General features: G+C 39.5%; 2 gene segments (V, D, J or C); both read left to right on the top strand.

Annotated features, from left to right (window-relative positions):
- The first annotated feature begins 2,034 nt into the window (after positions 1–2,034).
- Positions 2,035–2,921, top strand: LOC125355921. The segment is given in 2 exon segments: positions 2,035–2,090; positions 2,515–2,921. Coding segments are annotated over 2 exon segments (456 nt in total).
- A 6,780-nt stretch (positions 2,922–9,701) lies between these two features.
- LOC125355922 lies at positions 9,702–10,199 on the top strand. The segment is given in 2 exon segments: positions 9,702–9,757; positions 9,877–10,199. Coding segments are annotated over 2 exon segments (378 nt in total).
- The last annotated feature ends 3,632 nt before the right edge of the window (positions 10,200–13,831 follow it).

The raw sequence follows: 13,831 nt of genomic DNA on the forward strand, positions 1-13,831 counted from the left end.
TGAAGATTCATATTCAAAGCTCTATCATATTCATCCAACTGATGAGAAAAAAGTTCCCAGCTTAAAGAGGCAGCTTAAGGGCTCTGCTCCAGGATACATGAAGGATGTATATGCCAAGTCTACTTGCTACCTTGCTTCTTCTTATCTCCTCTTTGACTGGTGCATCATCTTTGAAGTGGTGTGTGTGTGTGTGTGTGTGTGTGTGTGTGTGTGTGTGTGTGTGAGACAGAGGTGCAATGACTTCCTGTGATTAGAGAGATGAAGTAAGATTGTCTATTTGGGTTAAACATGTATTAAATTTGGATTTCCAAGCAAGCAGTTGCGAAAGAGAAAGGGGAATCAAATGTATGTTTGAGTTTTAATGAGCAAAACTTTTCATTTATTTATTTATTTATTTATTTATTTTTATTATTTTTTTTTGGCCAATCCTGGGCCTTGGACTCAGGGCCTGAGCACTGTCCCTGGCTTCTTCCTGCTCAAGGTTAGCACTCTGCCACCTGAGCCACAGCGCCCCTTCTGGCCCTTTTCCATATATGTGGTGCTGGGGAATCCAACCCAGAGCTTCATGTATAGGAGGCAAGCACTCTTGCCACTAGGCCATATTCCCAGCCCCGAAATGAGCAAACTTATCAGTAACACCACCTGGTTAGGAGGAGGAAGGAAAAAGAATCAGAAGAGAAAGGAGGAGGAGGAGAAAACATTTAACATTGACATAAAGGCCAGTTGAGAATTTTAGACCCCAGTGGAACAATTCACCCCATAGATATATTGTCACTTGATTAAGGCAGAAGAATCAATAAACTGGAAGACATATTGATACCAGTTTTAAAATAAAAATGACAAAATGGACAGATTCTCCCTCAGAAGTTTATAGGTCAATGTGATGATTACCATGAAAAGATGACATATTAAACCTAAAAAGGTAAAAAGATAAATTAGCCAAAAAAATTGAAAAAATAATTCTGATATGAGATAATTATTTATGCACTAAGGAGTTCTGTGAAACACAGTCATATACAAAACAGATAAAGAGAACTGTGACAAAGTTTACGAGAATCTTCAGGAAAATTAAGTCTTTTTACACAGGAAAACTCCAATAAAGTCCTGGAATAAGGTTTTATCATTAGCATTTGAGGTTAGACTATAGTAAAATGGCATAAGTGAATCATGAGTGGAAAATAAAAGCCAACCAAGAATTCTGTATTCATAACCATATACTTCTAAATTGAAGGCACAGAGATAAAGTTGCTTTTATGAATGCAAATGAAGAAAAACTGGTATGTGTAGACCTAGTATAGAATATCCGGAACTGTTTCAGGATCACAGGAAGTGATAGAGAAAATGTACTGAGCCTATGGGGAAAAAGCCTCAAAAACAATTCAGAAACTAGGAAGAAGCTGAAGCCAAAGAAGAGTTATTTCTTCAACCTATGTGAACTTCTTCAAACTACAAAACTACAAAACCCAAACTATTACTGTTACTTCATAATACTAACGGAGCTGTTTATGGATTCAGAGGGCAAAAACATGGCTCTCAGGAACACGATGCACAATCTCTTAGTTTTTCTTAATTTCACATTGAGGTAAAACTGTATTCACTGTGCATACCATATCTCTTATTTCTGTATTATATGAAGTTTATATCAAGCAAAATAATATCACCTGACCTAAACGTTCAAGTAAATATGTAGAAAATAAATAAGAATGACTCAGTGTTTATGGAAATTCATCCTTTTTTCAAGAAAACTGTGAAATGTACCTGGGAAGAGGTTGAAGAATTAGGAAGCAGGCCGAGAGCACGGGGAATCATGAAGGCACACAAATTAGATCTCTCTTGCTTCTCTTGACCATAGTTAATATCTGCTCACAGGAGAGGCCCCACCCTCCTGGTGTCTCTTTCCACCTCACTGACAGTTTGTCTCTCACCACTGCACCCAGCAGGACATTTGCATATTGCTCCCTAGGGAGGAGCTTCCCTGCAAGTCCAGCATAAAAGCTCAGCTCTCAGCTGCCTGCACTGACCAGGACTGCTCCCTCTCACCATGAGGTGCCCTGCTCAGCTCCTGGGGCTGCTCATGCTCTGGATCCCAGGTCAGAACACACTAGAGAGGAGGAAGGGGAGGGGGAGGGGCTGAGCTCTTGAGCCTACTGCTCCCCATGTGTGTTTTGTCTACTCGTGAGATGTGCAGATCTGCCTCCCTGGATGGACATGTAATGCATGTATCTGTGAGTGAGGAAGATTCCAGTAGGAAAAATGTCCTGTGATCTGCTTAGGACTGGATAGTGGGAAGGGGCTGGAAAATTCTAGAACCTACTTGTGGTTCACTGCATCAAATGTGTGTGTGTGTGTGTGTGTGTGTGTGTGTGTGTGTGTGTGTGTGTGTGTGTTTTAATGAACTTTCTGGTGCATAAAACAAAATCATATTCATTTATAGCCTGATATAAATAAGAAAAGATGATCATGACCAAGACTCTTGATTCTTCTTAACCCTGTCCTCTTTGCTCCTTGTTTTAGGATCCCAAGGGGATGCTATTTTGACCCAGACTCCACTCTCCCTGCCTGTCACCCTGGGAGAGCCAGCCTCCATCTCCTGCAGGTCCAGTCAGAGCCTCCTGTATAGTGATGGAAAGACATATTTGTATTGGTTCCTGCAGAAGCCAGGCAAGGCTCCAAAGCGCCTGATCTATTGGGTTTCCCAACGAGGCTCTGGGGTCCCAGACAGGTTCCGTGGCAGCGGGTCAGGCACAGATTTCACACTGACCATCAGCAGGGTGGAGGCTGAGGATGCTGGGGTTTATTACTGTTTTCAATATACACATGCTCCTCCCACAGTGATACAGCCCCGAACAAAAACCTCCCTGCTTGAGGTGGCCCAGCTGTCACATGTTGTTTCTTTGGGGAGCAGCACAGAGCTTTTCTAGTGATTGCCAGAGCAAGAAGCTTTAGAAGTCATATGAGTCACAGTTGAGTTCTGTGTTCCATGAGTGGCTCTGTTCCCTTCAGGAACGCTGGGGCAAAGGTCATGGCGGCTCAGGCAGCAGGGGAATAACTGTGGCTCATTCAGCTGCTGAAGTTATCATAATTCATGATATAATTACTTCAATCCTCATTCCAATCCCAAGTACTTTCCTATCATGTATTAATTAGAGCAGAACACTAGAAACTGATTATATTTGGTAATATTAAGATATAATATAATATTAAGATATAATATTGGTAATATTTCAGATAAGTCTCTCTTTAGACTGAGTTGGTGAGGTTTATCAGCTCAGTATTAGCGTAAGATTTACTGTGAATTAGAGACCAGACTAGATTACATGATGAAAGCCATTTCTGGTCCAGTGGGATTACTGTGATGACCCAGACTCCACTCTCCCTGCTCATCCTCCATGGAGAGCCAGCTTCTATTTCATGCAGATCTAGTCAGAGCCTCCTGCATGGTAATGGAGATCCTGTTTGGAATTTGACCTGCAGATGCTAGGCCAGTCTCCACAGCAACTGAAAAGTTCGAGTTCCCACTGAGTTTCTGCGATCCCAGGCAGTTTCATTGGCAATGGGTCAGGGACAGATTTTTCTGTGACATGGCCAGGGTCAAGGCTGAGGATATTAGGGGGTTATTACTACTTGCAACCTGGAAAGATTTCTCCCACAGTGACACAGCCCTGAAGGTAAACCTCCCTACTTGGGGTGGTGTTGAGTCCATATGCATGCTTTTTCTGGGGGATTAGCACAGCTGATCTCTAAGTCTGGGTGACATTCAGGTGCTGCATAATTCAGGGAAGTGGCTGCTACTTCCTGTCTCCAAAGAGCCTCAGTTACAGTTTGAGCACCGTTGTGATGCTTTCCTCTTTTGCAGGAGTTATTCTGCAGAAGGAAGAATGATGTGGTCCTGGTTCCTGCAACCAGACTGAGTGTTAGCTCATCCTGATTCTCATTGTCTGCCACTTTGTCATGGAAACTTAGTATAATGCCCAGGCCAATGATACAGGTGGATTGTTATAAAACTTACCACCATTTGGACATTTCTAGTTTGAGATAACTATTCCAAAGATTCTATTCAGTAACAATCATAAATTTATATTTTTTACTTTGTCATTCTTATTTTTAGCACCTTAATTTAGAAAGCCTTCTGCCTATCCTGTCTTCAGAAGTCTTTTGTGAGTAATTATTGTATCCAATGCCTAACGTATGAAACTGTAACCTCTCTGTACATCAGTTTGATAATAAAAACTTAAAAAAAATTTATTACTCCAATAAAAATCTGTTTCTAGAAAAAAAATACATCCCATGTATTATATAGTCAATGGAATATAATTCATAGAGGTTACAATATTTTTATACCAATATATTTTATTTGCCTTCTCAACTATTTGCAGATGGAAAAGGAGAACTCTCACAAGTCTTTTCCTCTCTGAAACTGCAAGGATAGCACAGGAAGTTACAGTGTCACATGTCAATTCCAGTGTCCCGTGCTTCCTGATCAGTCACCATTCCATAATAGTGTTTGAAAATAAACAGTAGAACCCATAACATGGAGGGCAAAACGTTAATCCACACAACAGAGGAAATGAAGAAACAAAGATTCCTCTCACTCAAATCCTCATAATTATATGATCAAACTTTATAATCTTTTAGATGATAAATTGTTGTTACTTTACCAAAAGGAAATATTTCAACTGCAAGAATAAATTAGTATCCTTTGACTTTGAAACCTAAGAAATCTTTCTATCTATCTATCTATCTATCTATCTATCTATCTGTTTGTAGCTTTTTTTAAATAGTCACAAATATTCAACCAAGTTCAGATGAAATATTTTCTGTATATTTAAAGGTACATGAGAGATTGTCAATATATTACAATAATGTTTCCAGTATTATAAATACATTGCTTGTGTACACATTCATGTGAGACATACAATAGCAGGAAGCTGAGGAGTTGGGTGTTGTGTTTTCATCTTGTTGCATTCACCTGTAAAAGGCTCTTAGACTCTTGGTCATAGGAAAATCTCTTAGAGCTGTAAGTACCCATTGTTGGACCTTAGGAGCCCTTGCTAAGCATCAGAATATGAAAGATTAGATCGGGGCAATGATTTCTTAGAATAAATAACGGACAAGGAGTCATCGATGCCATTGTATCTGGAAATATAAATGCATGCTTGACAGTTGCCTCACTATGAATTTAAAAGCCTGATTTTCAGTGATGTTTAACAAAAATTGTAAGGTACTGTGTATTTTATGGCATGCAATATACTTTTTTCAAATAATATAGAGTCAATTTTAAAGCACAGATTTATGCAGCATAATCAAATAAATTCCTGGTATAGAAGTAGAAGAAATCATCAAATATGTCCATGCCAACACATGAACAGCTTCCTTTCTCAGGATAGAAAGAGAAGACAATGTACTCTGTACTCTCTTTTCTATTTTAGTAATAACACAGGCACCCCAGTCATCCAAAGCAGACTTCGTAGATTTCCATCAGTGCAAACAGCATCTCCAAAAGTGAGTTCTCACATACTTAGGAATCCTCCCTCTTGCTGCACCTCAAGACAACTGGTTTCTGCTATGACATTTCAAATGATTACATGTCCCTCTGTCACCAAGAGACTTAAGGTGTCACAGCTCCCTCTGGGGGAAAAAGGTGAAATATTATCAGTTCACGAACTATGGTAGAACATTGTCCTCATTTGTTTTTGCCCTAAATATAAAGAATCACATTTACAAAAGTGCAGAAATAGGATCATGAACATTTCTACACAGGAGTATTTTGAACAAATTGAATAGAACTACTGATCTCACAGAGCTCTCATTTTAATGTTAAGGGAAGACAGTGAACAAATATCTCTCATGCTGTTCTGGCCCAATTCCTGAGATTTCCCCCATGTACCCCTTCCCCTGTACCCCCACACGCAAGCAATAGAAGTGGGTAGAAGGCATCCAGACTGTATTATGTCTCCTCATCGCTTGACATGATTAGAGTTAGAAGAAGGGGGAAAAGTTACATTTCATCATTTGTGTTTCAAAAAAAATACTCTGATGCAATCTCACTGAATGCCATTTAACCAAACCATCTTTTGCACAAGGATATTAATTTTTCATTACATCATTTCCTTGACACTGGAAATCACCAAATACATAGATCAGTCCCATGGATCAGATCAGGATGCTTTATGAAAAAAATCTGGATCTATTTGTAGCAGAGCATCTTTGAACATTTTTTAACATTTCTGTTAGTGAAGAGAACCAATCCCCATTTGTTTTAGGTGAATTGTTCACAGGCAAAGGAAAGAAAGTAATTTTTATCTATTATGTCCCTCAGATTCAAAATGACAGTTTCTTGGAACTGTGATTTAGTTTCCTTGTATAATATTTTACATAGCCTTGTTCATAGATGGAAGAATAGGCATTTGTGTTTGCTTTCATAATTCATCTATGACACACGTTTATGAAAATACAACAATTGCACATTGGAGCTCTTACTCTTTGTGGATAGTTTGCTCTACAGGATGCTGACTCTAAACCAATTGCAGAGAACACATGCAGCACAGCTAACAGCTTTTGGCAATCCAGGCCCTTGGCTGGCATTGTCTGCAGTATTTGTCCAAGGCTTGGCCTTCTCTATCTTGACCTCATGGAGAAAAACTGAGATCCTAGTGCTAAATGAGAAAGGAGCCTATACATGGCAAGGTGTAGTATTCACAATCTTAGGACTGGTCAACAACAAGGCAAAACCTTCTCCTAATGAAGAAGTAGCACAAAGACAGCAGAGAACAGAGGTAGGGAAATATCTTAATACGTAAATGAGCTTCTGTCTGAGATTCCTCTCTGGAATTTTCCTGTTTTTGTATTTTTCTATTTACTTCCTGTACAAATTACCAATGCAAATTAACAATGAAATATTGCCAAATGATCAATGAGTTCTAATCACTACTATTCAGTAATGGAAAACTATTTTATCTTAATCCTACTCTATAAGTAAACAAAAATCCCACAATATATCTATGATTCAATGAAATTTATTTTAAATAAAAAATCAGAAGAGAAGGAATGCAATGGAAACATGTTAATTCTTTAAAAGTTAACTTTATTGGCTGTCAAAGCAAGATCAATAGAGAAGTGGGTTCTAATTAAAATATATGGTTTATGAGCATGGTAGAAGTGGCTCATGATTCCAACTCCATCTGCCCAGGAAGCTAAGATCTGAGGATCATGGTTCAAAGCCAGCCAGAGAAAGAAAGTCTGTGAGAAATTTATCTAGAATTAACCCTAAAAAACTGAAAGTGTATCTGTGGCACAGTACAGAAGGAAAGCTTTGTGCAAAAAAGCTCTATGACAGTGGGCATTCTCAGAGTTCAAGCCCCAAGACCAGCAAAATTATATGAAAAGAAAATATGGTATATGCACACGTGAGATACCAAGGTGAAATCCTTTCATGCAATTAACATATACTAAAGAAATGGATGACAGGATAATCAAATAGGCTCTCTTGGTATCAGAGGGAGGAAGATCTATGAATGAAGGAGAGTAAATGAAGCTGACAGTGATGGAAATGCTTCATTAGCATGTATTAACATGGGCAGTAGCAGCTGTTAAAACTGTTTTAAGAAGGAAAATATGGGATTAAGAATGAAGGATAAAGGACATGAGAATAATGGAGTATAACAAAGATGTGGAAATGTCACAATGAAACCCTTCTTGTACACCTACTATATGCTGACAAAGAAATTGTATGTATTCTTACTTGCTAGCAGTATAAAAGCAGTGGTCAGTAATTGTATATGTTACTGTTTTCTACACAAAAAGCTCACTCTCACATGCTTTCAAAAATATCTCTGAAGTCACAGATTCTCTTATCCAAATGTGTACATTAAGTCTTTAATTTTATTCAATATGTATACAATGAGTATAAACGTGCTAAAAGATTGCTGTAGATGAATGATTGCAAGACAGAAAAGCCATACAAAAGAATATGTTATTGGCCATGATGGCTCACACCTGTAGCTCAAACTTCCTGGGAAGCAGAGAACAGTAGGAATGTGTTCCAGGTTTGTCAGGGCAAATTAGTCAGACCACATTCCAATAATCAAGCCACCAGGCACAATTTTTTAGTATGGTTTCAATTTTGTGTTTTTAATCACTCTTAGTGTCCACACACAGGCCATATTGAATGTCTCTCTGATTAGATCAGTGCATTTCCCCCCTCAGGGAATATTCAGCACTAGATTTATGTGAGCAGAATCCAGAAGGGCTGCTGTGTTCTTTTTAGGGTGTGTATATGGAGGCCCATGCTTTGAATCACCATTACTGAGGATCTTCATTTCAGTTCTAGATTAAGGTGATGGATGTTGTATTTCTCTGCTACACAGTTGCTCATTTCCTTTGAAGCTGTTAGGATGTGTGCAAACGTTTTTGATGGTTTGTGAATATCACATCCCTCATTGAAATATCTCTAGGAATCCAAGGATTTACAGTATATTTAATGGAGTATATTAGTATTCATTTGATCTTCAAGTTTCTCAAAATTGGCCAGTAGGCATTCCTTGTTCTTTCCTCCCAATCCATGAGGAATTCTTAGTTTGTAGAACAAAATGATCCAAACTCACCGTTTTCTTTTCCTGTTTTTGACAAAGAATCAATTGTTTTTGCATGGATCACTGGTTTCGTTTATGAGAGAATAGTGTTCACTGTTGAGCACTGTTGCATGGGAAATCAGCTTTCCTCACTCTTCCGTCTAAACTCATGCTGCCTCCCTCCAATATGAATGACATTTCCATGTGCTGCTGGTTCCAAGATTCCAACATGATCTTCCCTTTCAGGGTTGTACTCATTCTGCTTGGACCCAATATCTTTAACACAGGTGTTGAGCACAGTGCTCTCTTAGTGATTAGAAGAGAATATCAAGTGCAGGTTTAGGCAATGCAGTAGGCTCCAGGATAATCTGAGCTTATCCTCCTTTTCAAGGAGAATCACTGTTTCTGAACATAGTAGCTGGGATGAAGTCGTTTAAAACCCAGAAGGAATAATATGAATTTATTTGAAATTATACACAAGGATAGGTTGGTATAAAAGGATTTTTCCTGCAGGAAGGGAGAAAATCTCTGAAAAGACTAGCTTTTATGGATCATCTGGGACAAAACCTCAGAGATGGAGGAGAAAATATGTCTGAGCAGTACAATGCAGAAGTTCAGGCATATTCTTATCAATGCAGCAGCTCCACTTTCTTATTTCACCTCCATGGATTTAATGATGGCACAGAAGTGCTGATAACTTGTCACATACAGATTGTCAGTGAATCAGAGCAATTCTAAAACTTTCTCTTCTGGATAATAAAGACGTGCTAAATTTGTGTTACACAAAAGTTGTCTGTAAATTTCTGGAACTAAGACTCCAGTGGACATGTCTTGTCTCAGATAAAGAAATAAAAAGAAAGAAGCTTTGATCTTCAAAGGGACGATTGGCATTTTCAACCCACAGGAAAGCAATTTGGTGGTTCTCTTTGGGGGCTATAACATACTCCCTTGCTTAACCTAGATCTCCTGAGACTCAGAATGTGTTGTTGCTGAGATGAGGCAGATGGACAGCTGTGCTTAACTGTTCTCAGATGCTGCTGATTTGCATGTGTCAACAGCACAGCCCCCTGTGCTCAGGACTTCTTCATAGCTGCTCACCCTGTGCAGCAGTCAGTCCCAGTCAGCACCCAGCATGGACATGAGGACCCCTGCTCAGCTTCTGGGGCTCCTGCTGCTCTGGCTCCCAGGTAAGGAAGGATGATGCAGGGATTCACACAGCTCAGTGTGATCCAGGATGCTTTTGTCTTCAGGGAACACTTATAACTTGATTAATAACATGGATATTTGTTTCCATGTTTCCACATAGGAGCCATGTGTGACATCCAGTTGACCCAGTCTCCAGCATCTTTATCTGTGTCTCCAGGAGGCACAGCAACCATCACGTGCAGGGCCAGTGAGAACACTGGGTATGGTTTAGCCTGGTACCAGCAGCAACCAGGGAAAGCCCCTAAACTCCTGATCTATGCTGCAGATGAATTGGAATCTGGGGTCCCATCGAGGTTCAGTGGCAGTGGATCTGGGACAGAGTTCACTCTCACCATCAGCGGCCTGCAGCCTGAAGATGTTGCCACTTATTACTGTCAACAGTATTATGATTACCCACCCACAGTGATACAATTCCTAACATAAACCTCCTGTGGAAGGAGAAGTGAGAGGCTGGGCTGCCCCAGCTGCTCCTACCGATGCCTCCACATTCTGACAATGTTCTCACGGGCATTCAGGCTTAGAACGTCACTGGAAGCTTTTGATTAGGAAGACAGGATTTATTTTGTTCTATATCATATTTGTGTGATTTGCTCAAATTCAATAGGATATAGTTTTACTCCTTCTCTTGACTTAAAAAGGGCCTAGTTTAGTTCTCTAATCATTCTGAATTTTGGCATCACCAGAATCCAAACATCAAGAGAAAAAAAAATATTGACTTTTAAAGTCAATGTTTTTACCACCAGTGATAGGTCATTTATGCTTTTATCCTGGGGTCTATGGTGGGATCAGGAGAAGAATTTGGGGCTGATTTCACATCAGATCATCAAAGAGTGTGATTGAAGATATAGCTCATTATACTGTCAACACCATGACAGTTAGACCCTAGGTCTGAGGAACCTGATCCCATGGCTCTTTTCCAAGTGAAGATGTGGTGTGAAGGTGATCACTCCGGCCCCCCTCCCGCTCATGTGTCAGGGATGGGAGATGAGGTCTTGTTCTCCAGGATGAGCATGTGTTAGACTGAGGAAATTTCCAAACATAGCATTCTTTGGCAACTGGAATGTTCTGTTGTTTGACACAAAACAATACCCACCATTTATATTTGATGGTAATATGTAACTGATGGGAAATTATTAATATACCTCACAGTGTTAGTGCAGAACCATGAACTCCCCTCTCATTTGAGGATCCATGGAGATGGTGGAAAGACCTAGACTTCACTCCCCCTGCCTGCTATCTGTGGAGAACTGGCCTCCAACTCCGGCAGATCTACTCAGAGCTCTGTACAATGATGGAAATAACTACTTGAATTGATTTTTGTGGGTGCCAGACCATTCTCTGTCGTTCCTCAAGTATGGATTTCAACCTGTTCTCTGGGATCCTAAATGTTTCAGTAGCAGTAAGCTAGGAACATATTTTATCTGATGATCTGCTGAATTGTTTCTGAGCACGGAAGAACACAACCCAGTCTGCTCATTGGACTCCACTGCTGTCCCAATGCTACAGTCTTGAATAAGAAACAACCTGCTTGTGTTGCCCAGTTGTCACTTTGTTTCTTTAGTGTAGAGCAAGCACTCTAGATCTCTAGATCTAGATCTATGTCTCTCTAGATCTGAGTCAGATGAATATTATCATGCCAGAACCTTTAGGGGAGTGAAGCAGTGAGACTTGATATTTGGAGACCTGACTGAAAAACTCAGCAGCAGTTTCTCTAGTTTGTTTATGCAGTGTAAGAATAGAAATTGAAGCTAAAGTTGGGGAAACAATCCTCATGGTGTTTGGTTCAGCACTTGTAATTTAACTTTAATGATCTCTATTCAGTGTTATAAGGATTGGTAAAATGAAGACACTCACTTCCTTTCTCCTGTACTATTTCCTTCTGCCTCTACTGACCACGTATTCCTCTTCAGGCCAAGGCTACATGCAGGGGAGCAGAGTCCTAAAGGAGAAGCCAACAAGAACATGAACATGAGCACTCAGTATTAAATAAGTACAGTTATTTTCCAGAGTTAAAATGGATAAACTCTATTTAATGCATTTAAAAATAAAAATGTAATACTAAATATCCTTAAGAAATCTCATTCAAAAGAGTGTAATATAAAGCACAATCATTTCTCTACCTTTTCCTCCTCTTCCTACCATCTCTTCTCCCTTCCTTCCTGTAATATATGTCTATATATGTGAGGTGTGTGTGTGTGTGTGTGTGTGTGTGTGTGTGTGTGTGTGTGCATCACTTAGAATTGGGGGATCTTACTTAGGTAGACATGCATGTTAGGCTTACAACCTAACACAGATCTATATGCAAAACATATAATTTTTCCATTTCATAGTTAATCGTGTTTTACCTATCCAACATTTTTAAGGACAGGATTTCTTTTTAAAATGAAAGTAAAATGATCACATACATGCTGAAAATAAATTGTTAAAAATCCAAAAAATGCGATGGTGTCCAAAACTTCTTTGCCATACTGAATATTGAGTGTGTTCCCTATCGCAGTCACAAGTTGTCATAAGCTGGTGTGATGGAAACCTGTGATGCTTATACTGTAGGGTGAAGTCAAGAGAACCAGGAGTTCAAAGGCAACCTGGGATCAGAATGAGAGTTAGAGTCTCAACATACACCATACAAAACAATCTGAGTTGAAAGTCCAACCCATAATATAGACCTTGACTACATTTCAATATAGAAAACAGAACAAAGTTGCAGAATGTTGTTGTTCCATTGACATATAATATCAATTATTCTATTGTAGAAGTAATGAGAAAAAGTTAGACTCAAAAAATTATTCTCTTTTGGTTTCAGTAAACAAATGTGAATTTTGCCTTTTCTATTCTAATACATTCTATAACGAGTACAATTAAAATTCTTTATCCCGGGCTGGGGATATAGCCTAGTGGCAAGAGTGCCTGCCTCGGATACACGAGGCCCTAGGTTCAATTCCCCAGCACCACATATACAGAAAACGGCCAGAAGTGGCGCTGTGGCTCAAGTGGCGGAGTGCTAGCCTTGAGCGGGAAGAAGCCAGGGACAGTGCTCAGGCCCGGAGTCCAAGGCCCAGGACTGGCCAAAAAAAAAAAAATCTTTATCCCAGTGTAACAATCCTATGAAAACCTTTTGGAAGAAAGTATCTTTGGAGTAGCAAATTAATAATTCAACATTTGGTAGATTTCTACATGAAAGAGGTTCTATTAAAACACTCTCAAGCAAAGAAGGAAAAGAGAGCTCATTATCTCTATTGGAAAAGTGGAAAGTGTACCTCAAGTAGAAATGAAGGAGGTAGACGTCCTCATTTCACATCAGTGTTGCAGGTATGGATCTAGAAGATGAAGGTGATCATTTGCAGTGTTACACTTCAGAGCACAACATCCGCAGCTATTCATCCACATGCCTGGCGGCCTCAGGTGCTTTCATGTGACAAGGGACACAGCAGCTATGCCTATTTGAGTTGGCTCTGGGAGGTTGAGACAGGAAAGGAGATGTTTCCTGACTGTGGACCTCATCTTTTATCCCACCCTGACATTATGCCCTAAGACTTCTTCAAGAATGTTTTCTAAAACCATGCTATTGACATTCCAGATGTATCTTAGCCAGTTCTTAAGACTCTTGTGATTAATATTTTTAAAAATTTAAGGTTGTCTTTTACAATTTAATCATGAACTAGGTGTCTCAATTGTTGAGAAGAGGGATTGTTTTATATTTCCTACAGAATCCATTCTGGTGATGGAGGAAAATGACCAACAAGAAACGGTTGCAAACCATCACAATTAAAAGTGTCAATTGTCAACGAATGAGATTTGGTCTCTGATATTCTATGAGGTGCAATGTTACAGAAAGACAATTAGATCAACAACAAATCCCATAGTAAACTAAAGAGCTGCTTATCTTATAAGAGCAAAGAATGAAGAGTCTTGCTCTGTATGTTACAGCTCTGCCCTGTTATACATTGCAAGATTAGGACAGTGTCGCCCAGCCCAGGAAAAATGTAGAGATTAGGGGAATATATACCCAGAAGAGACAGCTTAACAGAAACACTGTATCTTTTTTGAGTCCCTAA

This window comes from Perognathus longimembris, chromosome 8, assembly GCF_023159225.1.
Source record: "Perognathus longimembris pacificus isolate PPM17 chromosome 8, ASM2315922v1, whole genome shotgun sequence".
Lineage (NCBI taxonomy): Eukaryota > Metazoa > Chordata > Mammalia > Rodentia > Heteromyidae > Perognathus > Perognathus longimembris.